The sequence below is a fragment of the Chiloscyllium punctatum genome, chromosome 26, assembly GCF_047496795.1.
Source record: "Chiloscyllium punctatum isolate Juve2018m chromosome 26, sChiPun1.3, whole genome shotgun sequence".
Taxonomy (NCBI): Eukaryota; Metazoa; Chordata; class Chondrichthyes; order Orectolobiformes; family Hemiscylliidae; genus Chiloscyllium; species Chiloscyllium punctatum.
In genome coordinates, this window is record NC_092764.1 from 3,498,938 (window position 1) to 3,526,837 (window position 27,900).

Genomic DNA, 27,900 nt, shown 5'->3' on the forward strand with positions numbered 1-27,900 from the left:
TCCAGTGAGTTGTTTAATTGTTCACCACCATTCACAACTGGATGTGGCAGGACTGCAGAGCTTAGATCTGATCCATTGGTTGTGGAATCGCTAAGCTCTGTCTATCATTTGCTGCTTATGCTGTTTGGCAAGTAGTCCTATTTGGTGGCCTCACTAGGCTGACACTTCGTTTTTAGGCATTGAACCAGGGTTGATCCCCTGGTTTGATGGTAATGGTTGAATGGGGGATATGCCGGGCCATGAGGTTACAGATTGGGTTGGAGTACAATTCTGCTGCTGTTGATGGCCCACAGTGTCTCATGGACACCCAGCCTGGGAGTTGATAAATCTGTTTGAAGTCTGTCGCATTTCGCTGTGATCATGCCACACAACATGGAGGGTATTCTCAATGTGAGAACAGGATTTTGACTCCACTTATTGCCTGTCCCTAGCTGCTCGAGAAGGTTCACCTGCACCTCCACACACACCATTTACTGTATCCGTTGCACCCGATGTGGTCATCTCTATACTGGGGAGACAGGCCACCTACTTGCGGAACGTTTCAGAGAACACCTCTAGGACACCCGCACCAACCAACCCAACTGCCCCGTGGCTGAACACTAACTCCCCCTCCCACTCCAAGGGTATGCAGGTCCTTGGCCTCCTCCATTGCCAGACCCTGACTACATGACGCATGGAGGAAGAGCGCCTCATCTTCCGCCTAGGAACCCTCCAACCACACAGTTTCTCCAGCTTCATTTCCCCTCCCCCCACCTTTTCTCAGTCCCAACCCCCAGATTCAGCACCGCCTTCTTGACCTGTAATCTTCTTCCCGACCTCTCCCAACCCCCACCCCCTTCTCCGGCCTATCACCCTCACCTCCTTCCACCTATTGTATTCCCAGCGCCCCTCCCCCAAATTCCCTCCCCCATATCCTTTATCTCAGTCAGCTTGGCACACCAGCCTCATTCCTGAAGAAGGGTTTATGCCCGAAACGTTGATTCTCCTGCTCCTTTAATGCTGCCTGGCCTGTGTTTTCCAGCACCACATTTTTCAACTTGAGAAGGTAGTGGTGAGCTGCCTTATTGAATTGCGACTGTCCACCTGCTGTGAGTTGACCCACAGTGCCATTAGGGAGGGAATTCCAGGATTTTGACCCAGTGACAGTGAGGGTACAGCAGTATATTTGCAAGTAAAAATGGTGAGTGGTTTGGATGGGGACTTGAAGGTGGTGGTGTACCCAGCTTGCTTCCTGTAGTTCAATACAAAAGGGCGCAATTCATCATCGGAGGGAGGGTGTTATATGGTAATCAGCTAGAGGTTTCATTGCCCACGTTTAACCTGAAGCCATGAGATGTCATGGTGTCTGAGACAATGTTGATAACTCCAAGGCCAACTCCCTCCTGGTGAGACAGGGATGGTAATGGTGGTGTCTGGGGCATTGTCTTAAGGTATGATTCCTTGAGCATGACTATGTCAGACTGTTGTTTGACTAATCTGTACAACAGCCTCCTATTGCTGGCACTCATTAAAATTGTTAGTAAAGAGGACTTTTGCAGGGTCAACAGGGCTATTCCTGCTGTTGTCATTTCCAGTGCTGAGACTGATGCCAGGTGGTCCCCTATCTGGTTTCATTCCTTATTTGCAACTGAAATATTAAGAACTCTGTTTCAGGCACTGAGTCCAGAGAGCCATCACACTCGGAGTGGGAAACGTTTTCTCTTGGTCCTTTGGCTCTTCCACCTGAGAGTAGGGAGTCTCTATTCCAGTGCAAAGTGTCAGGGTTGGGGTGGGGAAGCTGCTCCACAGATATACCAGGGAGATCTGCTTGATCATTTCAAAGGGCATTTAAAGAGTGTACCATGTGTTTTCAGACTGGAACCACAAGCCTGTCCAGACTGGGTAAGGACAGCAGTTCCTTTCTAAGTTTCAGAATGAAAGTGTGAAATCTTTATTTCTAGTATCTTCAAACTAACAACTGGCCATGGTGGGATTTGAACTCATGACCCTGGGATTATTGATCCAGTAAGAGAGTTTGTCCCACCTGCAGAGAGCGGGGACGGAGATAGTAAAAGAGAACTCACTGGTTAGATTCTGGCTGCGCTGTTCCTGGAGTCGTTGCATCAGTGTTAGCAGCACATCAGAGACACACGTGGGGGGATTGACCAGGACGGACAGGAGACTCTGTTCTGTTAATGACAGGCTTCCAACATTGACACCAGCAGCCAGCAGCTGTTGAGGCAAACAGAAAAGGAGACAGCATTAAAAATAGCCCAGGGGCTATCATCAACGGGCTGTGTGGATGAGCTACTCCCCCTCTAGCACGTACATCAATATGACCAACTGGAGATGTGAAGGTAAGACAAAGGAACAGCAGCCTGGTGTACCATTCATTACATTCACAGATGATCTGATCTTGAACCCAACCTTGTACCTAACTATTCCTCATACCCTGTGACTTCTGGTATTTCCAAGGCTGAATATGTAAAGCACACCCCTCCCCCCCCGCCCCCTCCCAGATCTAACCCTCCAACTTGGCACCACCCTCTTGAACTGTCCAACTGTCCATCTCCCTTCCCATCTATCTGCTCCACCCTCCTGTCTGACTTATCACCAAGACCCACCACCTTAATCTACCTATTGCATTCCCAGCTACCTTCCCCACTCCCAATTTATCTCTCAGCCTCCTTGACCCACACCCAACCTCCCCCAACATTCCTGAAGAACAGCTTCTGCTCAAAACGTCGACTCTCCTGCTCCTCAGATGCTGCCTGATTGGCTGTACTTTTCCAGTGCCAGAAATTTTGACTGATCTCCAGCATCTGCAGTCCTCACTTTCTCCTGTCTGATATGATACACCAGCTTCCATCCACTGCCGAGGACCAGAATGCTGAACATAAATGGTGTTTGAGAGAGAAATTGCTCCTTAGTTTCATACTGAGAGACCTCTTACACTGAAACGGTGCCCCCTCGTTCGAGATGCCCACATTTCCACTAGTGATTAAAAAGACCAGGTAACGATGGCAGATTTCCTTCCCGAGAGGCCAGTTGTGAAGCAAGTGAGTTTTTAATGACAATCTTGTGGCTTCATGATCATCTTACTGACTCCAGCTTTGTAATTCCCAAATTCTTTAACTAATTGAATTGAAGCAGTCGAGCTGCTGCGGTGGGATTTGAACTCTTGCCTCTGGATTGTTATGCAGTGACATTACTCCTTCACAACCCTCCCAAGGTCAGAATGAATGAACGGTGTGTAGTGTCAGTGTAAGGGTAGCCTGAGGATATTTCATTGTCAGCTATCTAGAATTGCTCCACACAGATTCATACAACCAAATCAAACAAAAAATTAGGGAAGTGCAGCTGAAAATAACTGGTTGGAAACTGAGCAGCTTAACTTTGAGTGAATAACGGCCTGTTCCTGATTACCTGATCAATCCTTGGCTGAGGCAGGATGCTCTCCAACCTCTCCAGGAACTCCCACAGCAGTCTCCGAGTCGAAGCCATGAACAAGCTGCCAAATTCCTCCTCCAGTTCATCCTGCACAGACCAGGTAACAATCACTAATTGGGGTCCGATCAGCCCTAGCCGCCCAAACACAGACACACAGAGAATGGACACAAAATGCATCTACAAGTTAGCAGGCCCAGAAGCACCATTGGGACCTTTAGAGACTGGGACATCTTCCCATTGTAAGGTGTAACTGACACACTCGGTTTGTTTAGCTCCCAGCGGTGTGATGGTGTCATGGGCCGGGCCTCCTAAAGCTGATCAGTTCATGAATGATTTTTGTAACAAGGAGGTGGTCATTAACCAAACACCCCACCCTCACAACCAACCCGTAAATTCACCCTTTAACTGTGAAACAAATACATGTTGATTCACTGACAGCCTTCACCTTATTCAGTGCTGGATTCCTCTTCACCTACAACCTAACTCCATCCAAGTTTTGCAAAAACACGTGCAGTTGTTTCACTGCAGTCAGGTTAGACAGTCAGTCAGTGTCCAGCTGGGAGACGTGGAGAGCTGAGAACATCAGAGCAGCACCGAGGGAGGGCCACACTGTCAGTGGGCAGGGGGCTCAATCCATGCTGTGGGAGGCATTTACAAGAAAGGGACACACACCGGTGGGTACACAGGTATTAAAATGGATCTTCAGTCTTTTCGTTTCATCCTGTGAAGTGATGATATGTTGAGGGTGAGGAGGATGGGGTTAAGGCCCGGTTTATGGAGAGGAAATAAGCTGGGATTGCCGGTCACCAGCCATGAAGCCACACTATGAAGGTGTATGGAAAATGAGAGGGGCCAGCACCTCCCTCTGTCCCCTGTTAAAGAACCAGCTACTGATGACCACACCATGAGGGGCCACGAACCCTAACAGGGGCTGCCTGTCAGCGACCAGGAGAGGGTGAAGATTGTAGGCAGCAGGAACACCATCCAGAGAAATGCAACAAAAACTCTACTGGAAGCAGCTGAGCAAACCATAACTGCTCCAGTTCTTCAGCCCCAGTGGAGCCCCTGGTCCAGACAGGGCCAAGGAGTGCACCAATGACGAGCCACTGTCCTGCTCCCCGGGAAGGGGTCAGAGTTCAGGCTGGTTTACTGCTAGTACCTGCAGGAACTGTTCCCGGTAAACGTCATCCCGGACCAAAAGTAGAACCAGTTTACGAAACTGCAGCCGGCACTGTCGCTCCTTCCGAATATCTCTCCAGGTCTTCACAGGAATGCAACAGAAACAGGATAATGTCACAATCAGCATTTCTGCCCCCCAGACTCACTCTCTCCCCCCCTTTCCCCCTCCATTCCTTGCCACCATCCATTCCCTGTCCCATGCACTCCCTCCTCCCCATTCCATCCCTCTGGTGTAACAAGCAGTAAAGTCTGCACAGGGAAAGGGCAAGTGGTCAATATGAGGTCAATGCCTAGACACAGAGCACCCAAGAGGCTGCACTGGATCGATGGCTATTCTCTTGGGATTGGACAGGGTCAGCCGAGTGTGTAAAACAATTCACAACTTACTGCCTGAGGGTCCGCTGTAACTACTTTGGGGAAATATCGCTCGAGAGTCTGAAGAATGTCCAACAAACTCTGTCGTTTCACAAACATCTCCATCAGCAGCTGTACAGGGAGAGCAATGGAGAGAGAAGCCTCAGCAGGTCTTTCATCACAGAGACAACAGACAAACCCACCAGACCAGCCTGCTTCACAACCCAGCCCTTCAGACTGAGGCTAACCTGGGGACATAGCTCAGGCACAGTCAATTTAAATAACAGAACAAGCTCATTACTGGAGCAGATCTCCCCTCCATTCAATCAGCCTTTCTACAGTCGGACACACTCAGCTCACAGCCCCTAGCCCACACCCCCATTCTGCTTAACTCTATCTCGTCCAGACCCAGAGTTCTCAACCACTCCCATTATGACAAGCCCTTCATTCCCAGGATCATTCTTGTGAACCTCCTCTGGATCCCCTCCAACACCAGCACATCATCTTAGATACAGGGCCCTAAATTGCTCACAATATTCCATATGCAGTCTGACCCTTATACAGCCTCAACAGAATATCCCGAAACTGTGATAATGCTGCTCCTTTAATAAGGTTAGGTTGTCCTTGATTTTTTTGTTAGGATGGTCGTAAAGACACAGGCTCCAAAGTGTCTTGGGGAAGCTTTGAAGTTTTGTTTTAATTGTACATTTGAAGGGGAGTGCCCAGTTCTCCCAGCTCAGCTTCTCTCTGGTTTGGTTTGGTTTGGTTTGGGTTTTAGCAGTCTGGCTGGTCAGAGCAGTCAGTCAGTTTTGAGGCTGCTGATCAAAGAAACAGCTCCATGCCGAATCTCCCTGACATTTCTCCTGTAAGACAATGGGTTTGATTTTACCTTTGGTGCCAAGGGGTGTTTACAGGGATTGTTGCAGGAATTTGGAACAGCGTCATTCAGTTGTAAGAATCTGTCAGGGTTTCAGCTAGGTTAAGTTATTTTATATTCTGGATTAGTGGTGCTGGAAGAGCACAGCAGTTCAGGCAGCATCCAAGGAGCTTCGAAATCGACGTTTCGGGCAAAAGCCCTTCATCAGGAAGCTCCTTGGATGCTGCCTGAACTGCTGTGCTCTTCTAGCACCACTAATCCAGAGTCTGGTTTCCAGCATCTGCTGTCATTGTTTTTACCTAAGTTATTTTATGTTCTGTTCTCTTTTGTTTGTATTTCATTCAGTAATCTTGCAAATAAATTATGTTTTGTTTAAGACTAAGTGGTTGGGCCATCTGCATCCCTCCTGGGGATGTATATATGTTACATCCACTTAAAACAGCTACCAGAATTAAGGTCTGGGCTACTTTCTTGAAATGTTTTGAGGGGGTCTGGCCTGATCCATAACAAAATGAATATTTACATTACATTTGCCATCCTAACCGCCAAATGAACCTGCCTGTTAACCTCAAGAAATTCCTGAACTAGGATTTTGTGCTTCAGATTTCTGAAGCCTTTCCCCATTTTGAAAATATTCCATCCCTTTATTCTTCCGACCAAAGTTCATAATCTCACACTCTCTATGTGCCACTTCTTTGCCCACCCTCCCAGCCTGTCCATGTCTTTCTGCAGCCTCCTCAACACTCCTGTCCCTCCACCTTTTATGCCAACTGCAAGCTTAGCAACAATGTCCTCAGTTCCTTCATCCAGATCATTAATGTATATCAAGATTAGCTGTGGTCCCAACACTGACCCCTGTTATTGTCTGCCATCCTGAAAAAGACCCCTTTATCCCCACTCTCTGCCTCCTGCCAGTCACACGATCCTCTATCCATGCCAGGACCTTTGATGTAGTTTTTGAACCCTAGGAAGTTAAAGGTTCGGTTTCACTGGCTTATTCTAGTGTTTATAGGCAGTGGGAATTCAAAGATTAAAAGGTCCCCTATTGGAATGATTCTCTATGTATATGACTGTATGCCTGTCCAGTCTCAGGCAGAGACCAGAGATCACAGCAGGGGTCTGGCTGCCCCTGAACCACCAAAGCCGTCTGGAGCCATACGCATGTATTTTGCTTCCAGCCCCGAGCAAAGATACTCACTTTTTGAACAGGACTGTCAGCTTCTCTAATTTAGCAGCCTCCCGTGCAGCACCTTGAGAAAGGCCTTCTGGAAATCCAAATAGATCACATCCACTGACTCTCCTTTATCTCACTCGCTCATTACTTCGGAAAGAATTCTAACAGATTTATCAGGCAACTTCCTACTACTGTCCTTGATTGGCCCTAATCTTACTCTAGTCATTCTTTTGTCTCTTATATACCTATAGAAAGCTTTAGGGTTTTCCTATCCATGTCCCTCATCACTCAGCTTAGCTCTCTCTTTAGGTCTTTCCTGGCTACCCTGTAACTTGCAATCACCATAACTGAGTCTTCACATTTTATCCTAACAAGCCTTCTTCCTCTCGACAAGAGATTCAACTTCTTTAGTAAACCACGGCTCCCATGCTCAACAACTTCCTCCCTGCCTGACAGGTACATACTTATCTGGGACACACAGTAGCTTTTCCTTGAATAAGCTCCACATTTTTATTGTGTCCATCCCCTGCAGTTTCCTTCCCCATCCTATGCATCCTAAATCTTGCCTAGTCACATCGTAATTGCATTTCCTCCAGATGTAGCTCTTGTCCTGCAGTATATACCTGTCCCTTTCCATCGCTAAAGTGATGTGGTCACTATCACCAAAGTGCTCACCTGCCTCCAAATCTAACATCTGGCCAGGTTCATTACCCAGTACCAAATCTAATGTGGTCTCGCCCCTTGTTGGCTTGTCTCGATTCCTGATGAAGGGCTTTTGCCCGAAACGTCGATTTTCCTGCTCCTCGGATGCTGTCTGACCTGCTGTGCTTTTCCAGCACCACTCTAATCTAGAATCTGGTTTCCAGCATCTGCAGTCCTTGTTTTTGCCTGGTCTATATTTCTTCAGGAAACCCTACTACACACATTGGACAAAAACGGACCCATCTAAACTACTTGAATTCTGGTATTCCCAGTCAATATTTGGAAAGTTGAAGTCCGCCATAACTACCCTTTAACTCTCGCTCCTACTGAGAATCATCTTTGTGACATCTACATCCCTGGAACTATTCCGAGGCCTACAAAAAACTCCCATCAGGAAAACCTCTTCTTTCCGGTTTCTAATCTCAGCCCATACTACCTCAGTAGAGTAGTCCTTAAACGTCCTTTCTGCCACTGTAATACTGTCCTTGACTAACAATGCCACCTCCCACCCCCACCCCCACACTCTTTTACCACCTTCCCTGTTCTTACGGAAAAAACCTAAATCCCAGAACCTGCAACAACCATTCCTGTCCCTGCTCTATCCATGTCACTGAAGTGGGGGCCACAATATCGAAGTTCCAGGTACCAACCCACACTGAAAGTTCACCCACCTTATTCCAGATGCTCCTGGCGTTGAAACAGACATTTCAAACTGATGTCTTGCTTGCCAGTGCCCTCTTGCGACCCTGAAACCTTATTTTGGACCTCCCTACTCTCAACCTCCTCTATACTCAAACCATCATTTAGGTTCCCATTCCCCTGCTGAATTAGATTAAACCCAACCGAAGAGCATTAGCAAATGATCTCCCCCACCACACTCCCCTCCCCTCCCTCAGGATATTGGTACTCCTCTGGTTTAGGCAAAGACCATGCTGTTTGTAGAGGGCCCACCTACCCCAGAAAGTGCCCCAATTATCCAGGTATCCGAAACCCTCCTTCCTGCACCATCCCTGTAGCATGTGTTCAACTCCTCTCTCTCCCTATTCCTGACCTCACTAGCATGTGGCACAGGCAACAAACCAGAGATAACAACACACTTTGTCCGAGCTGTAAGCTTCCACCCGAGCTCCTTGAACTTCTGCCTTAAATCCGCACCACCTCTCTTCCTACCTATGTCGTTGGTGTCCATGGGGATCAAGACTTAGGGCTGTTTTCCCCTCCCCTTCCTTGGGATGATGATTTTCTGCTGTGCCTCCCAAATTACCCCCAGAAACTCCAGCCATTGCTGCTCCATTGTCTTCCCCGCTCGACTCCCTTTCCAATCAACTCTGGCCAGCTTCTCGCGTGCACTCAATTATAATCCCGTTACATCTGATTCCAGCTTCTCCCTCACAAACTGCAGAGTGAATTCTATCATATTATGGTCATTGTCCTCCAGGGGTTCTGTCCAGCTCCCTAATTAAGTCTCCTTCATTACACATCACCAAACCCAGAATTGCCTGTTCCCTGGTAGACTCCAGCACAAGCTGCTCCATCAAAACCGTCTCATAGACATTCCACAAACTCCTTTTCCTGGGATCCACAGCCAACCTGATTTTCACAGTCCACCTTTGTAAAGTTCCCCATGATTATTATAATAATACCATTTCTATCTCCAGTCCTCTGGCACCCATCCTGAAATCAGAGAGGAACAGAACACTTTTGCAAGTGCCCTAATTTCTTCTGTTATATCACCCAATAACCGGGATACATTACTTCGGGTCCTGGAGATTTATCTCACTTTATACCTGCCATACCACTCAGAGGCTCCTCTCTCTCCATCTTTGCTAATTTTTAAAAATTATATATGATCTCCTCCCAGACTTCTATACCAAGATCCCTCTCACTGGTGAACACCGACACAGTATTCATGTATAACCATACTTAGGTCCTCTGCTCCACACACAAATTACCAATGTGATCCTCAATGGCCCCTCCTCTGCCCCAAAACATCTTTTCTCCCTCAATATAATTGTAAAATAATTTAGTTCTTTCATAAAGACCGAAACCACTGTGGATCCAGAACTCAAACAAAAACAGGAGTTACTGGAAAAACTTGAATCATAGATTCTTTGATTCTAGCTTTTCCTGTAATTCCGAGCTCAGCCGGTCTGGCAGCATCTAGAGAGAGAAATCTGTTAATGTTTCAGATCCAGTGACCCTTCATCAGGGCCGGTCTGTTCTGAGGAAGGGTCACTTGACCCAAAATGTTACCACTGATTTCTCTCCATAGATTGCTACAAGACCCGCTGAGCTTTTCCAGCAATCCCTGTTTTTTGTATCTGAACTTAAAATTCTTTCCCTTATTTTACCTGTCATTATTCAGACATGTCCCGTTTTGCTCTTCTGCTTTCTTTTAGGAGTTTCCCCTTGCACATTCTGTACTGCTGTAAGGCTCCTGCTGCTTTAAGTCCTCGGTAGCCACCATCATGGTGATAACCTAATGCTATTATCACGGGACAATTCATCCAGGGAGCCTGGTAACCTCCCCCTCTCTCAAACCAAACACTCAATGCTGCCATATTATGGTCATTGTTTTCTACAGGATATTTTACCTTGAGATCATTTATTATACTTGTCTCATTCCACATCACTAGGTCCAAAACAGCCTGATTCCTGTTTGGATCCACACCATACTACTCTACAAAACTGTCCTGAATATACCCTACAGATTCTGCTGACTTCCACTGCCAATCGGACTATCTCAATCTATCGTGAAGATGGAAGTCCCCCATGATTAATGTACTGCCTTTGTTGCACATCCTCATTATCTCCGGATTTATTCCCTCTCCTCAAGCTCTCTCCCACCAGAGTCTTCTCTCGTTATTCCTTGCCTTCACCTAAATCGATTCTCCACCTTCCGCTCCAATGTCACTTCTTGCTGCTGTACTTATTCCATCCCATCTCCGTTTCCTTCCTGCCTAACCTCCTTATAACCGTGCCTGTGTAATGGCTAAGCTTGTACCCATTTAACCTGTTTTACCACCATTAATTACTTTATTTTGTTCTGATATTACACGCATTTGAGTAAAGAGCCATTAAGTTAATCTTCTAAATATTCTTCCCTTCTTTGACCCTATTTGCTGCTTTACACTGTTCACAGAAAAGCCTTGATTATCCAAATGAAACAGGTGGAGTATATTTCGTTCTGATAACTGATTGTTTAGATAACTAATCTGATCGCAAACAAAAGCAGCATTTACAGGACCTTGAGATCTTGTTCGGATAATCATAAATTTGGATAATTGATGTTTGGATAATAGAGGTTGTTTTATATACAATCTGTTCCTTCCTGTCCCACTTCAGATGTCCTGCAGTGTTACATACCCTTTTGTTTTGTCAGCCTACATGTTCCTCCCTCCTTAGTCTTTCCCTCTCTCCTGCACCAGCCACCCTCCTGGCATTCTCCTCAGGACCATCACCTGTCCATCACTAGTTATTTGATTCACCAGGATCCTGGTCTCAGTATGGTTCAAACAAAGCTCTTCACTGGAACTGCTGTCTTCTGCTCCAGTGTCTCTGCCGTATAAACTGAAACCCATTCCTTTCCCATCCATCTTTAACTCCTTGACTTTATTTACCCAATGCCAGTTTGCCCTTGGCTTAGTCACAATCCAGAGGATTACTCTGGAGGTTCTGCTTTAGCTCCTAGCTGTTCAAATTCTTTGATGGGGTTTAGAGAGGTGCTTCTGCTCAATGTAATTGGTTCCAACATGGACAATGTCTACAGAATCTGTCTGTCTGTCTCTCCAAGAACATGTCCTTAACCATGGCACTGGGCAGGCAGTTTAGCCACCAGGACTCCTGCTCACAGCTATACAGAACAAAGTCTACCTTCCATCCCAAAATTATACCGACCAACCCCCCACATCTACCCACAACCCCAAATTACACCACACCCCCTCCCCCACTACCACATCTACATTCCTATGTCCTTCCCCAGCTCAAATGGCTCCATGTACCAGAGTACCACGGTCAGTTTTCTCATCCTCACTACAGTCTGCGCATCTCAGAGAACCTCACAGCTGCTGGACTATTGTTGGAGCAGAGACCCTCCGACAACTTTACCCTGGGTCCTCAGACCTCTCTGACCAACAGTCACAGCCTGTCCCTGATCACAGCCTAATTCCAAATGACCTGGTCTGAAGTGTGATTGTCTCTTGGAGCCAAGGTCACTTCCCCACCTCCCCTCCACCTCCCCCCCACCCCACCCCCTCCCTGATATGGTGCAATATCTGCAGCTTGTGTCCACCATTCCCTTATAATTCCAGCAGCAAGAAATGGAATTTGCCCAGTACCATACCTACCTTGGCTTTGAACGCAATGCAGAGTTTGAGGTAATGTCGGTAAGAGACCAGGCCTGCAGCCTGTTCCCAGATGGTGTTCACGAAATCCAGGACTTTGTCGTAATGCTCAGTGCGGTCATTTCTCACGCTGTCCCATAAGGCAGCAGAGACTACTCGGAGAGGCAGAGCTCCACAATCAGGGATATGAATACCCCTTCCCTCGAGGCAAACTGCAAGAGAAAAGGAACAGCTCATGACACCTGACTATCTTCTGGTGATGGACACAGCAAAGGTTTATTAGACGGATTCCTGGGATGGTGGGACTGACATACAGGGACAGTCTGTAACTGTTAGGATTATATTGATTGGAGTTTAGAAGAACGAGAGGGAATCTCACAGCAACCTATAAAATTCTAACAGGACTAGACACAGTAAAAACAGAAAGAATGTTCCAAATGACCAGGGATCCCAGAACCAGGGGTCACAGTTAAGGATACAGGGTAGGCTGCTTAGGACTGTGGTGAGACATGTCTTCACCCAGAGAGTGGGGAGCCTGTAGAATTCACTGCCACAGACAGCAGTCGAAGCCAAAACACAATGTGTTCAGGAGGGAGTTAGATAGTTTTTAGGACTCGAGGGATCAAAGGATATGGGGATTGATTTAGATGATCAGCCATGATTGTAGTGAATAGCAGAGCAGGCTCAAAGAGCTGAATGGCCTCTGCCTGCCCCTATGTTTCAATTAGCAAATAATTCCACAATAGTTCTGGCAGCTCTGCATTGGTCTCTGTGACAGGACAGAGTGGAAGAGATTAAAAGGAAGATAGTGATGGGATAAATACAGATATTAAATGCAAGGTCTAAGGGAGGTATGAACATGAACAGTAAAATCACCACTAACATCCACTTCTAAAAGGCAGGTTGGAGGTTACAGTATTAAAAATTGTTAGCATCACCTTCAGCGATCTGTATAGTGGAGGACACAGCTTAAAAATAAGGGGTAGGCCATTTAGGACAAAAACGAGGAGAAACTTCTTCACCCAGAGAGTGGTGGCTGTGTGGAATGCTCTGCCCCAGAGGGCAGTGGAGGCCCAGTCTCTGGATTCATTTAAGAAAGAGTTGGATAGAGCTCTCAAGGATAGTGGAATCAAGGGTTATGGAGATAAAGGAACAGGATACTGATCAAGGATGATCAGCCATGATCATATTGAATGGTGGTGCAGGATCGAAGGGCAGAATGGCCTACTCCTGCACCTATTGTCTAGTGCTCAGTTTGTAGTAACCTTCACTGGAACATTCAATTTGATCTTTTACTGCCCTCCAGAGACAACAGTTTGACATCATTCCTGTTGCTCCCACTTGTTTCCCAACCTGGGATCAATGATATCACTGTTTACAGCTCCCCTAGACCTTCCTTTCTGTTTCGGCACTTCCCTGATTACCATTTCCTTTTGTCTTGCAACATTAACCCTTCTGCCATTGTGTCTCTATTGCCCAATCAGATCCTCCCTTGCTCTTATTTTCCCTGCAGCTATTCTCAATGAAATATGTCACCACACTCACAGTTCCCATTTCTGATGCAAGATCACAGACCTGAAATATTAACTCTGCTTCTCTCTCTGCAGATGCTGGAAGGCCTGAGCATTTCCAGCATTTTTCTGTTTCAGTTACGTAGTAAATGCAGTGGAAATGAGTTTGTTATTTCAAATCCATTACATCTGGTCAGGATAGGGATAATACGGAGATTCTGTTCCCTTGAGTGTTTGCTGAAAGCAGACACAGACCGAGAGCATCTCCTGGGAGAATGCTCAGTAAAGTCTCAATAAATGGCCACCCTCAATAACCAGGCTGCTCATTTAGACAGCTTCCAATTACCATCCAAGTTGGTACCAGGGGGACTGGGTTACCTAGGGACCTAGTTGTTGATACACCTGCTACCCAGGGTTCCAGTCTCTGCTGTAACACAGACAGTATGCTTCCTGTGGTGGGAAATCAGCAAGTTATTTCCTCCTATTCTAAGCTGCTTCTTGTTAGTTCAACATCATATCAAATGTAACTGTGACCCAGAGTGTGGATAAGTGAGTCGATCACAAGAGTCACCGCAGGTGATGATATCTTGTCCTGCACAATGTTTATAGCTTCACTGATAAGCAGGATTCACTGTACTGGGTGACTCAGAGCAGAAACACTCAGTCACTTGCTCTCCATACTCAAAACCATATGCATCGTTACAATTACAATCGCGGTATCTAGGACCCAGCCTCACTCATCACTCAATACACTCAGGAGTCTGGTGCTGGAAAAGCACAGCAGGTCAGGCAGCATCCACGCAGCAGGAAAAATTGACATTTCGGGCAAAAGCCCTTCATCAGGAATGAAACATTGATTTTCCTGCTCCTCGGATGCTGCCTGATCTGCTGTGCTTTTCCAGCACCACACTCTCGACTCTGATCGCCAGCATCTGCAGTCGTCAATTTTGCCTGCTCAATACACTCAGGCTGCAGAGGCTGGGATGGGGAAATCTACTTAGCTGCAGGTTTGCTCAGACTTTCCTTGTGCAGTTTTCATGTCTGCAGTACAGAGCCCAGCAGATAATGTGCTTTGTGTCAATACACAGGTTTATGGAAAAACATCTTCTTAACTTTGAATACTAAAAAGCATGATAATTCCTGCCACAAAATTCTTGTTAAAGGGAATGCTACGGGTATTCAGGAATAAGACAGAACAGAGAGAAACATCACAGGCACATGTCTGACTGACTTCATTTAGCAGGAAACAGTCGGACACTCTTAGCTTTTAGTGACTAGACTTGGATGAAATCGTTACCTCACTGACCCCAGGGTGCCTCACATCAGTCTAGGTCCAAAAAGCCGATCCATTCAAGAGCAGAGGCAAGGTTTTATCAGTTTGTTTGGTTCAGTTTGGACCAAACCAGACTAACAAAAACCTTAGAGGAGAAAGAGAGGACTGCAGATGCTGGAGATCAGAGCTGAAAATGTGTTGCTGGAAAAGCGCAGCAGGTCAGGCAGCATCCAAGGTGCAGGAGAATCAGCGTTTTGGGCATCAGCTCTTCTTCAGGGCTTCCTGAAGGGCTGATGCCCGAAACGTCGATTCTCCTGCTTCTTGGATGCTGCCTGACCTGCTGCGCTTTTCCAGCAACACATTTTCAGTAACGACAACCTTAACCTGGTTAATGCAGCCAGCAGCAAGGGAATATCAGAGCTCTCTCTCTCTGTACAGAGACACTTCCAGGATTAACAAACCCTTTACGAATTATTCCTCAACTCTATCCTGATAGAGTGTCCCCATATTACTCAACCAGAGAAAAGCCCGGGGAGCACCGTGCCATCAGAGGGTCAGCGCCGAGAGCACGCTGTGGTGTCGCAGGGTCAGCTCGGAGGGGGTGCCGCGCTGTTGGAGGCTCATAGAGATGTACACCACGGAAACAGACCCTTCGGTCCAACCCGTCCATGCCGACCAGTTATCCCAACCCAATCTAGTCCCTCCTGCCAGCACCTGGTCCATATCCCTCCAAACCCTTCCTATTCATATACCCATCCAAATGCCCTTTAAATGTTGTAATTGTACCAGCCTCCACCACATCCTCTGGCAGCTCATTCCATACACGTACCACCCTCTGCATGAAAAAGTTACCCCTTAGGTCTCTTTTATATCTTTCCCCTCTCACCCTAAACCTATACCCTCTAGTTCTGGGCTCCCTGATCCCAGGGAAAATACTTTGTCAATTTATCCTCAGCGCCAAGGGAGCACCGCACGAGCGCCGCACTGTCGGAGGGTCAGTGCTGAGGGAGTGCCGCACTGTCGGAGGGTCAGTGCTGAGGGAGCGGGCACTGTCGGAGGGTCAGTGCTGAGGGAGTACCACACTGTCGGAGGGTCAGTGCTGAGGGAGTGCCGCACTGTCGGAGGGTCAGTGCTGAGGGAGTGCCGCACTGTCGGAGGGTCAGTGCTGAGGGAGCGGGCACTGTCGGAGGGTCAGTGCTGAGGGAGCGGGCACTGTCGGAGGGTCAGTGCTGAGGGAGTACCGCACTGTCGGAGGGTCAGTGCTGAGGGAGTGCCGCACTGTCGGAGGGTCAGTGCTGAGGGAGTGCCGCACTGTCGGAGGGTCAGTGCTGAGGGAGTGCCGCACTGTCGGAGGGTCAGTGCTGAGGGAGTGCCGCACTGTCGGAGGGTCAGTACTGAGGGAGTGCCGCACTGTCGGAGGGTCAGTACTGAGGGAGCGGGCACTGTCGGAGGGTCAGTGCTGAGGGAGTGCCGCACTGTCGGAGGGTCAGTGCTGAGGGAGTGCCGCACTGTCGGAGGGTCAGTGCTGAGGGAGAGCCGCACTGTCGGAGGGTCAGTGCTGAGGGAGAGCCGCACTGTCGGAGGGTCAGTACTGAGGGAGCGGGCACTGTCGGAGGGTCAGTGCTGAGGGAGTGCCGCACTGTCGGAGGGTCAGTGCTGATGGAGTGCCGCACTGTCGGAGGGTCAGTACTGAGGGAGTGCCGCACTGTCGGAGGGTCAGTACTGAGGGAGCGGGCACTGTCGGAGGGTCAGTGCTGAGGGAGTGCCGCACTGTCGGAGGGTCAGTGCTGAGGGAGAGCCGCACTGTCGGAGGGTCAGTGCTGAGGGAGTGCCGCACTGTCGGAGGGTCAGTGCTGAGGGAGTGCCGCACTGTCGGAGGGTCAGTGCTGAGGGAGTGCCGCACTGTCGGAGGGTCAGTGCTGAGGGAGTGCCGCACTGTCGGAGGGTCAGTGCTGAGGGAGTGCCGCACTGTCGGAGGGTCAGTGCTGAGGGAGCCCCGCACTGTCGGAGGGTCAGTGCTGAGGGAGCGCCGCACTGTCGGAGGGTCCGTGCTGAGCGAGCGGGCACTGTCGGAGGGTCAGTGCTGAGGGAGTGCTGCACTGTCGGAGGGTCAGTGCTGAGGGAGCGCCGCACTGTCGGAGGGTCCGTGCTGAGGGAGCGCCGCACTGTCGGAGGGTCAGTGCTGAGGGAGTGCCGCACTGTCGGAGGGTCAGTGCTGAGGGAGTGCCGCACTGTCAGAGGGTCAGTGCTGTGGGAGTGCCGCACTGTCGGAGGGTCAGTGCTGAGGGAGTGCCGCACTGTCGGAGGGTCAGTGCTGAGGGAGTGGGCACTGTCGGAGGGTCAGTGCTGAGGGAGTGGGCACTGTCGGAGGGTCAGTGCTGAGGGAGTGGGCACTGTCGGAGGGTCAGTGCTGAGGGAGTGGGCACTGTCGGAGGGTCAGTGCTGAGGGAGTGGGCACTGTCAGAGGGTCAGTGCTGAGGGAGTGCCGCACTGTCGGAGGGTCAGTGCTGAGGGAGTGGGCACTGTCGGAGGGTCAGTGCTGAGGGAGTGGGCACTGTCGGAGGGTCAGTGCTGAGGGAGTGCCGCACTGTCAGAGGGTCCGTGCTGAGGGAGTGGGCACTGTCAGAGGGTCAGTGCTGAGGGAGTGCCGCACTGTCGGAGGGTCAGTGCTGAGGGAGTGGGCACTGTCGGAGGGTCAGTGCTGAGGGAGTGGGCACTGTCGGAGGGTCAGTGCTGAGGGAGTGCCGCACTGTCAGAGGGTCCGTGCTGAGGGAGTGGGCACTGTCGGAGGGTCAGCGCTGAGGGAGAGCCGCACTGTCGGAGGGTCAGTACTGAGGGAGTGGGCACTGTCGGAGGGTCAGTGCTGACGGAGTGCCGCACTGTCGGAGGGTCAGTGCTGAGGGAGTGGGCACTGTCGGAGGGTCAGTGCTGAGGGAGCGCCGCACTGTCGGAGGGTCAGCGCTGAGGGAGAACCGCACTGTCGGAGGGTCAGTGCTGAGGGAGTGGGCACTGTCGGAGGGTCAGTGCTGATGGAGTGCCGCACTGTCGGAGGGTCAGTGCTGATGGAGTGGGCACTGTCAGAGGGTCAGTGCTGAGGGAGTGCCGCACTGTCGGAGGGTCAGTGCTGAGGGAGTGGGCACTGTCAGAGGGTCAGTGCTGAGGGAGTGCCGCACTGTCGGAGGGTCAGTGCTGAGGGAGTGCCGCACTGTCGGGGGGTCAGTGCTGAGGGAGTGCTGCACTGTCAGAGGGTCAGTGCTGAGGGAGTGCCGCACTGTCGGAGGGTCAGTGCTGAGGGAGTGCCGCACTGTCGGGGGGTCAGTGCTGAGGGAGTGCTGCACTGTCGGAGGGTCAGTGCTGAGGGAGTGCCGCACTGTCGGAGGGTCAGTGCTGAGGGAGTGCCGCACTGTCGGAGGGTCAGTGCTGAGGGAGTGCCGCACTGTCGGAGGGTCAGTGCTGAGGGAGTGCCGCACTGTCGGAGGGTCAGTACTGAGGGAGTGCTGCACTGTCGGAGGGTCAGTGCTGAGGGAGTGGGCACTGTCGGAGGGTCAGTGCTGAGGGAGTGGACACTGTCGGAGGGTCAGTGCTGAGGGAGTGCCGCACTGTCGGAGGGTCAGTGCTGAGGGAGTGGGCACTGTCGGAGGGTCAGTGCTGAGGGAGTGCCGCACTGTCGGAGGGTCAGTGCTGAGGGAGTGCCGCACTGTCGGAGGGTCAGTGCTGAGGGAGTGCCGCACTGTCGGGGGGTCAGTGCTGAGGGAGTGCTGCACTGTCGGAGGGTCAGTGCTGAGGGAGTGCCGCACTGTCGGAGGGTCAGTGCTGAGGGAGTGCCGCACTGTCGGAGGGTCAGTGCTGAGGGAGTGCCGCACTGTCGGAGGGTCAGTGCTGAGGGAGTGCCGCACTGTCGGAGGGTCAGTGCTGAGGGAGTGCTGCACTGTCGGAGGGTCAGTGCTGAGGGAGTGGGCACTGTCGGAGGGTCAGTGCTGAGGGAGTGGACACTGTCGGAGGGTCAGTGCTGAGGGAGTGCCGCACTGTCGGAGGGTCAGTGCTGAGGGAGTGGGCACTGTCGGAGGGTCAGTGCTGAGGGAGTGCCGCACTGTCGGAGGGTCAGTGCTGAGGGAGTGCCGCACTGTCGGAGGGTCAGTGCTGAGGGGGTGGGCACTGTCGGAGGGTCAGTGCTGAGGGAGCGCCGCACTGTCGGAGGGTCAGTACTGAGGGAGTGGGCACTGTCGGAGGGTCAGTGCTGAGGGAGCGCCGCACTGTCGGGGGGTCAGCGCTGAGGGAGCGCCGCACTGTCGGGGGGTCAGCGCTGAGGGAGTGGGCACTGTCGGGGGGTCAGCGCTGAGGGAGTGGGCACTGTCGGGGGGTCAGTACTGAGGGAGCGCCGCACTGTCGGGGGGTCAGTACTGAGGGAGCGCCGCACTGTCGGGGGGTCAGTACTGAGGGAGTGGGCACTGTCGGAGGGTCAGTGCTGAGGGAGTGGGCACTGTCGGAGGGTCAGTGCTGAGGGAGTGCCGCACTGTCGGAGGGTCAGTGCTGAGGGAGCGCCGCACTGTCGGGGGGTCAGTACTGAGGGAGTGGGCACTGTCGGAGGGTCAGTGCTGAGGGAGTGCCGCACTGTCGGAGGGTCAGTGCTGAGGGAGTGGGCACTGTCGGAGGGTCAGTGCTGAGGGAGTGGGCACTGTCGGAGGGTCAGTGCTGAGGGAGTGGGCACTGTCGGAGGGTCAGTGCTGAGGGAGTGCCGCACTGTCGGAGGGTCAGTGCTGAGGGAGTGCCGCACTGTCGGAGGGTCAGTGCTGAGGGAGTGGGCACTGTCGGAGGGTCAGTGCTGACGGAGTGGGCACTGTCGGAGGGTCAGTGCTGAGGGAGCGCCGCACTGTCGGAGGGTCAGTGCTGAGGGAGTGCCGCACTGTCGGAGGGTCAGTGCTGACGGAGTGGGCACTGTCAGAGGGTCAGTGCTGAGGGAGTGGGCACTGTCGGAGGGTCAGTGCTGAGGGAGTGCCGCACTGTCGGAGGGTCAGTGCTGAGGGAGTGCCGCACTGTCGGAGGATCAGTGCTGAGGGAGTGCCGCACTGTCGGAGGGTCAGTGCTGAGGGAGTGCCGCACTGTCGGAGGGTCAGTGCTGAGGGAGTGGGCACTGTCGGAGGATCAGTGCTGAGGGAGTGCCGCACTGTCGGAGGGTCAGTGCTGAGGGAGTGGGCACTGTCGGAGGGTCAGTGCTGAGGGAGTGGGCACTGTCGGAGGGTCAGTGCTGAGGGAGTGGGCACTGTCGGAGGGTCAGTGCTGAGGGAGTGGGCACTGGCGGAGGGTCAGTGCTGAGGGAGTGGGCACTGGCGGAGGGTCAGTGCTGAGGGAGTGCCGCACTGTCGGAGGGTCAGTGCTGAGGGAGTGCCGCACTGTCGGAGGGTCAGTGCTGAGGGAGTGCCGCACTGTCGGAGGGTCAGTGCTGACGGAGTGGGCACTGTCGGAGGGTCAGTGCTGACGGAGTGGGCACTGTCGGAGGGTCAGTGCTGAGGGAGCGCCGCACTGTCGGAGGGTCAGTGCTGAGGGAGTGCCGCACTGTCGGAGGGTCAGTGCTGACGGAGTGGGCACTGTCAGAGGGTCAGTGCTGAGGGAGTGGGCACTGTCGGAGGGTCAGTGCTGAGGGAGCGCCGCACTGTCGGAGGGTCAGTACTGAGGGAGTGGGCACTGTCGGAGGGTCAGTGCTGAGGGAGCGCCGCACTGTCGGGGGGTCAGCGCTGAGGGAGCGCCGCACTGTCGGGGGGTCAGCGCTGAGGGAGTGGGCACTGTCGGGGGGTCAGCGCTGAGGGAGTGGGCACTGTCGGGGGGTCAGTACTGAGGGAGCGCCGCACTGTCGGGGGGTCAGTACTGAGGGAGCGCCGCACTGTCGGGGGGTCAGTACTGAGGGAGTGGGCACTGTCGGAGGGTCAGTGCTGAGGGAGTGGGCACTGTCGGAGGGTCAGTGCTGAGGGAGTGCCGCACTGTCGGAGGGTCAGTGCTGAGGGAGCGCCGCACTGTCGGGGGGTCAGTACTGAGGGAGTGGGCACTGTCGGAGGGTCAGTGCTGAGGGAGTGCCGCACTGTCGGAGGGTCAGTGCTGAGGGAGTGGGCACTGTCGGAGGGTCAGTGCTGACGGAGTGGGCACTGTCGGAGGGTCAGTGCTGAGGGAGTGGGCACTGTCGGAGGGTCAGTGCTGAGGGAGTGCCGCACTGTCGGAGGGTCAGTGCTGAGGGAGTGCCGCACTGTCGGAGGGTCAGTGCTGAGGGAGTGCCGCACTGTCGGAGGGTCAGTGCTGACGGAGTGGGCACTGTCGGAGGGTCAGTGCTGAGGGAGCGCCGCACTGTCGGAGGGTCAGTGCTGAGGGAGTGCCGCACTGTCGGAGGGTCAGTGCTGACGGAGTGGGCACTGTCAGAGGGTCAGTGCTGAGGGAGTGGGCACTGTCGGAGGGTCAGTGCTGAGGGAGTGCCGCACTGTCGGAGGGTCAGTGCTGAGGGAGTGCCGCACTGTCGGAGGATCAGTGCTGAGGGAGTGCCGCACTGTCGGAGGGTCAGTGCTGAGGGAGTGCCGCACTGTCGGAGGGTCAGTGCTGAGGGAGTGCCGCACTGTCGGAGGGTCAGTGCTGAGGGAGTGGGCACTGTCGGAGGATCAGTGCTGAGGGAGTGCCGCACTGTCGGAGGATCAGTGCTGAGGGAGTGGGCACTGTCGGAGGGTCAGTGCTGAGGGAGTGGGCACTGTCGGAGGGTCAGTGCTGAGGGAGTGGGCACTGTCGGAGGGTCAGTGCTGAGGGAGTGGGCACTGGCGGAGGGTCAGTGCTGAGGGAGTGGGCACTGGCGGAGGGTCAGTGCTGAGGGAGTGCCGCACTGTCGGAGGGTCAGTGCTGAGGGAGTGCCGCACTGTCGGAGGGTCAGTGCTGAGGGAGTGCCGCACTGTCGGAGGGTCAGTGCTGACGGAGTGGGCACTGTCGGAGGGTCAGTGCTGACGGAGTGGGCACTGTCGGAGGGTCAGTGCTGAGGGAGCGCCGCACTGTCGGAGGGTCAGTGCTGAGGGAGTGCCGCACTGTCGGAGGGTCAGTGCTGACGGAGTGGGCACTGTCAGAGGGTCAGTGCTGAGGGAGTGGGCACTGTCGGAGGGTCAGTGCTGAGGGAGTGCCGCACTGTCGGAGGGTCAGTGCTGAGGGAGTGCCGCACTGTCGGAGGATCAGTGCTGAGGGAGTGCCGCACTGTCGGAGGGTCAGTGCTGAGGGAGTGCCGCACTGTCGGAGGGTCAGTGCTGAGGGAGTGGGCACTGTCGGAGGATCAGTGCTGAGGGAGTGCCGCACTGTCGGAGGGTCAGTGCTGAGGGAGTGGGCACTGTCGGAGGGTCAGTGCTGAGGGAGTGGGCACTGTCGGAGGGTCAGTGCTGAGGGAGTGGGCACTGTCGGAGGGTCAGTGCTGAGGGAGTGGGCACTGGCGGAGGGTCAGTGCTGAGGGAGTGGGCACTGGCGGAGGGTCAGTGCTGAGGGAGTGCCGCACTGTCGGAGGGTCAGTGCTGAGGGAGTGCCGCACTGTCGGAGGGTCAGTGCTGAGGGAGTGCCGCACTGTCGGAGGGTCAGTGCTGAGGGAGTGCCGCACTGTCGGAGGGTCAGTGCTGAGGGAGTGCCGCACTGTCGGAGGTTCAGTGCTGAGGGAGTGCCGCACTGTCGGAGGTTCAGTGCTGAGGGAGTGCCGCACTGTCGGGGGGTCAGTGCTGAGGGAGTGCCGCACTGTCGGAGGTTCAGTGCTGAGAGAGTGTCGCACTGTCAGAGGGTCAGTACTGAGGGAGTGCCGCACGTTCGGAGGGTCAGTGCTGAGGGAGTGCCGCACTGTCGGAGGGTCAGTGCTGAGGGAGTGCCGCACTGTCGGAGGGTCAGTGCTGAGGGAGTGCCGCACTGTCGGGGGGTCAGTGCTGAGGGAGTGCCGCACTGTCGGAGGGTCAGTGTTGAGGGAGTGCCGCACTGTCAGAGGGTCAGTGCTGAGGGAGTGCCGCACTGTCGGAGGGTCAGTGCTGAGGGAGTGGGCACTGTCGGAGGGTCAGCGCTGAGGGAGTGGGCACTGTCGGAGGGTCAGTGCTGAGGGAGTGGGCACTGTCGGAGGGTCAGTGCTGAGGGAGTGCCGCACTGTCGGAGGGTCAGTGCTGAGGGAGTGGGCACTGTCGGAGGGTCAGCGCTGAGGGAGTGGGCACTGTCAGAGGGTCAGTGCTGAGGGAGTGGGCACTGTCGGAGGGTCAGTGCTGAGGGAGTGGGCACTGTCGGAGGGTCAGCGCTGAGGGAGTGGGCACTGTCGGAGGGTCAGTGCTGAGGGAGTGGGCACTGTCGGAGGGTCAGCGCTGAGGGAGTGGGCACTGTCGGAGGGTCAGTGCTGAGGGAGTGCCGCACTGTCAGAGGGTCAGTGCTGAGGGAGTGCCGCACTGTCGGAGGGTCAGTGCTGAGGGAGTGCCGCACTGTCGGAGGGTCAGTGCTGAGGGAGTGCCGCACTGTCGGAGGGTCAGTGCTGAGGGAGTGCCGCACTGTCGGAGGGTCAGTGCTGAGGGAGTGCCGCACTGTCGGAGGGTCAGTGCTGAGGGAGTGCCGCACTGTCGGAGGGTCAGTGCTGAGGGAGTGCCGCACTGTCGGAGGGTCAGTGCTGAGGGAGTGCCGCACTGTCGGAGGGTCAGTACTGAGGGAGTGGGCACTGTCGGAGGGTCAGTGCTGAGGGAGTGCCGCACTGTCAGAGGGTCAGTGCTGAGGGAGTGCCGCACTGTCAGAGGGTCAGTGCTGAGGGAGTGCCGCACTGTCAGAGGGTCAGTGCTGAGGGAGTGCTGTCCTGTCAGAGGGTCAGTGCTGAGGGAGTGCCGCACTGTCGGAGGGTCAGTGCTGAGGGAGTGTCGCACTGTCAGAGGGTCAGTACTGAGGGAGTGCCGCACTGTCGGAGGGTCAGCGCTGAGGGAGTGGGCACTGTCAGAGGGTCAGTGCTGAGGGAGTGCTGTCCTGTCAGAGGGTCAGTGCTGAGGGAGTGGGCACTGTCGGAGGGTCAGTGCTGAGGGAGTGCCGCACTGTCGGAGGGTCAGTGCTGAGGGAGTGGGCACTGTCGGAGGGTCAGTGCTGAGGGAGTGCCGCACTGTCAGAGGGTCAGTGCTGAGGGAGTGCCGCACTGTCGGAGGGTCAGTGCTGAGGGAGTGCCGCACTGTCGGAGGGTCAGTGCTGAGGGAGTGCCGCACTGTCAGAGGGTCAGTGCTGAGGGAGTGCCGCACTGTCGGAGAGTCAGTACTGAGGGAGTGCTGCACTGTCGGAGGGTCAGTACTGAGGGAGTGCCGCACTGTCGGAGAGTCAGTACTGAGGGAGTGCTGCACTGTCGGAGAGTCAGTACTGAGGGAGTGCTGCACTGTCGGAGGGTCAGTACTGAGGGAGTGCCGCACTGTCGGAGGGTCAGTGCTGAGGGAGTGCCGCACTGTCGGAGGGTCAGTACTGAGGGAGTGCTGCACTGTCGGAGGGTCAGTACTGAGGGAGTGCCGCACTGTCGGAGGGTCAGTGCTGAGGGAGTGCTGCACTGTCGGAGAGTCAGTACTGAGGGAGTGCTGCACTGTCGGAGGGTCAGTACTGAGGGAGTGCCGCACTGTCGGAGAGTCAGTACTGAGGGAGTGCTGCACTGTCGGAGAGTCAGTACTGAGGGAGTGCTGCACTGTCGGAGGGTCAGTGCTGAGGGAGTGCCGCACTGTCGGAGGGTCAGTGCTGAGGGCGTGCCGCACTGTCGGAGAGTCAGTACTGAGGGAGTGCTGCACTGTCGGAGGGTCAGTGCTGAGGGAGTGCTGCACTGTCGGAGGGTCAGTGCTGAGGGAGCGCCGCACTGTCGGAGGGTCAGTGCTGAGGGAGTGCCGCACTGTCGGAGGGTCAGTGCTGAGGGAGTGCCGCACTGTCAGAGGGTCAGTACTGAGGGAGTGCTGCACTGTCGGAGGGTCAGTGCTGAGGGAGTGCTGCACTGTCAGAGGGTCAGTGCTGAGGGAGTGCCGCACTGTCGGAGGGTCAGTGCTGAGGGAGTGCCGCACTGTCGGAGGGTCAGTGCTGAGGGAGCGCCGCACTGTCGGAGGGTCAGTGCTGAGGGAGTGCTGCACTGTCGGTGGGTCAGCGCTGAGGGAGTACCAGGGCCCAGACGGTACCAGTATCCGGGCCCTCTCTCTTACTCACTCCGGCTGACGGAGTCCAGACGGTGCCGGCTGCTGTAGTCGAGTAACCATTGGTGTAGTTTGGGGAGAGCCCTCCGGGGTGAAGCCTCTTCCAGTGGCATTGCCGCCGTCCCTTTGACATGTCCCGACAAGCCCGGCCTCCCGGCCCGTGCCTAGGCCCCGCCCCGCCCCGAGCCAGGCTCCACCCCTTCCCGAGCCCCGCCCCAGCCGCGAGCCCCGCCCCCTTCACCATGGCTACGCGTCCGAGCCACGCCCCATGCACCATGACCACGCACCCGAGCCACGCCCCCTTCACCATGACCACGCACCCGAGCCACGCCCCCTCAAACCGAGACCCGCCCCGGCCCCGAGACTCCGTTCATGCCCCCGATGCCCCGCCTATGGATTTGAGACCCCGCCCCCACATTGCGGGCCCCTCCACCGATCCGCCCATTCCAAGCTCAGCCACGTCCTTTCCCCGTGACCCGTCCTTCAGCTACGCCCCGCCCCATGATCCACCCCCCCGGTCCCGAAGCCGTCACGTGATACCAATGTTTCACGTGATTGGCCAGGCATGTCGCTGACTTGCGGACCAATCAGGCCGCGCTATCCAGTGGCCCACTCACGAGCGGGAGACGCTTTCTAGCCAATCGCTGCCCGCGTGGTCCTGTCCAATGAGTGCGCTCGGCGGGAGCTGAGTCTGAGGTGAGAGTTCATAACGGATTTGGAAGTTCGGTCAGCCTTTACATATTCAGTATGAAGAGGTGTTTGTTTTTAAATATGGGGGTAGAATCTATTGGGTCTGCTCCGCCATCCGCTCATGGCTGCTGTGTGTCAGGCCCATTCCCCTGCGGCCCTTCCTGACCATCAGCCTATCTGTCTCTGGATCAGTGGTGCTGGAAGAGCACAGCAGCGTCCATCTGTCTCTGTCCTAGAGTCATGTCTCTCACACAATCACCACCCTCTGGCTGAACAAGGTCCTCCCCTCGTGTCAGTTCCAAAGGTGGTCCCTTCACTCTCAGGCTGCTCCCTCGGGTCCGTGTCTCTCACCTTCTCCATGTCCTCTCAGAATTCTGTCAATTGTAATCTGATTTCTGCCCCTTTTCTTAACTTCATCAAGTGTAGATCCCGAGTCCTCCTACGGCAAGCTCTTTATCAATTCAGTAAAGCTCTTTTGAAGCTCCTCCAACATTGCTCACAATAATAATGACATAAGTTCAGAGACTACCCAGAGACAGACTCCAGATCATTCTCAGAAGCATTTTGTGCTGCAAGTTGCTGCATTCTGGAATGCCCTACCTTCAAGATTAATGGAATTAGCCTCGTTAGTAATTTTTAGATGAAAATTAGATAAATACTTGAAAAAGGGGTAAAGTTCCAGGACTCTGAGGAAGGAACAACGAGAGTACAGGCAGATTAGATCACTCACAAAGATTGGTTGAGAGGTTTTTCAACTGAGTGGTGAAACTTTTCACGTGGAAAGATTGCATGGTGAAGTGCTTAAGAAGAAGGACTTTTTCTTTATTTTTCTACCTTTATATTCTATGTTTTAGCTTATTTTTCTGTTTTTTAAGATGGTGCCTGAGAGTGATGACACTATACAACACTTTTCACTGAATATTGTAACAATACATGGTGGTAAATAAATCAAATCAGATAAATCAAACTAACCTCAAATCTATCCTTTGTTTCTATGGGACCCCTGTCTTCTTTTGGCTGACCATAAGACCTAGGAGAGAAATTAGGCTATTCAGCCTATTGAATCTGCTCCACCATTCAATCATGGCTGATTGATTTTTCAACCCCTTTCTTTTGCTTTCTCCCATAACCTTTGATCCCCCATCATGAATCATTGTCTAGCAAAATGGGAAATGAATTGTACTTGGTGCACTGTTTACGTTTTCCTGAGTTCTTGTAACAGTTTGACTCTCACTGATTGACACTCTCTCTTTGATTCGCAATAAACGTAAAGAATACTACTGGTGTAGTGTTGGTAAAGAAAAGGGATTGGTTTATTTGCAACCATTTATCCAGATTTTGAGCTTTTACACAATTTTGAAACCTATTGAACTTGATTTCTGGTTATTTTCCAGACAGGTAAAACAGAATGTGAGATGTGTGTTATAAGATTTCAAGAGCAGTGATGGAAATTTCAATGAGTTCCAGTATGTCAAGCACCCCAGTCCGTGCTGGAGCTAATGCAGTCCCCAGTGGACATGTCATTGTGAATGAGAAATGGAGAGGTTCAGAACTCGTTCAAGGTTTTCAGGGTAAGTTGGTACAAGATAAGTCTTGTTCAACATTTTTGTGTTTCAAAATTCACCGGAGTGTTCGAGGCTGTGGGTTGATCTTGGAGAAATTTATAAAATCATGAGGGGCACAGATAGGGTAAATAGACAAGGCCTTTTTCCCAGGGTAGGGAAGTCTAAAACTAGATAGCATAGGTTTGTGGTGAGAGGGGAAAAATTTAAAAGGGACCTAAAGGATAGCTTTTGCATGCAGAGAAGGTGGTGTCTGTATGGATTGAGCTGCCAGAGGACATGCTGGAGGTGGGTACAATTACAACATTTACAAGTTATCTGGATATATGAGTAGGAAGAGTTTAGAGGAATATAGACCAAATGCTGGCAAATGCGACTAGGTCAGATTGGGATGTTTGGTCAGTGCGGATGCGCTTTACTGAAGGGTCTGTTTCCATTCTATTTGGTGCTATGATTATAAATACTTTAGTCCAGTTTCTGGTTTCCTTTCGTTTCATGAAATGTCGATGTCACTGACAAGGTGAACAGTTTTGCCCATCCCTGATTGTCCTTGAACCTAGTGGCTCGCTGAACTGTAGTAGAGATCAGTGAAGGGTTGATCATGTTCTTTGTGGTCTGCAATCACAGTTAGATCAGATCAAGTAAGGAT

General features: G+C 53.2%; 2 protein-coding genes across 6 annotated transcripts in view; one reads left to right on the forward strand and one right to left on the reverse strand.

The window, feature by feature from the left end:
• Positions 1-25,166, reverse strand: part of LOC140496250 (uncharacterized) — a 31,708-nt gene extending 6,542 nt beyond the window's left edge. Inside the window, exons 1-6 of one of the 2 annotated variants that reach the window (XM_072595773.1) lie at positions 25,013-25,166; positions 12,062-12,270; positions 4,996-5,094; positions 4,589-4,690; positions 3,406-3,516; positions 2,064-2,211 (exon numbers count right to left, since the gene is read on the reverse strand). In XM_072595773.1, the coding sequence (XP_072451874.1) occupies positions 2,064-2,211; positions 3,406-3,516; positions 4,589-4,690; positions 4,996-5,094; positions 12,062-12,270; positions 25,013-25,112 (769 nt within the window). In that variant the 5' untranslated portion in view covers positions 25,113-25,166. The remainder of the gene's footprint in view (positions 1-2,063; positions 2,212-3,405; positions 3,517-4,588; positions 4,691-4,995; positions 5,095-12,061; positions 12,271-25,012) is intronic. The other variant, XM_072595774.1, reaches the window with a different exon arrangement.
• Positions 1-27,900, forward strand: part of kiaa0513 (KIAA0513 ortholog) — a 173,303-nt gene that overhangs the window by 84,118 nt on the left and 61,285 nt on the right. For 3 of the 4 annotated variants that reach the window (XR_011964224.1, XR_011964225.1, XM_072595778.1), the window contains exons 1-2: positions 25,590-25,695; positions 27,084-27,260. The exons of the other annotated variant lie outside the window; for it this stretch is intronic. Coding sequence is in view for 1 of the 3 variants with exons in the window: in XM_072595778.1 (XP_072451879.1) it covers positions 27,134-27,260 (127 nt within the window). In the remaining 2 variants the exon portion in view is untranslated. Of the gene's footprint in view, positions 1-25,589; positions 25,696-27,083; positions 27,261-27,900 lie in introns of those variants that run through there. 4 annotated transcript variants of the gene reach the window in all.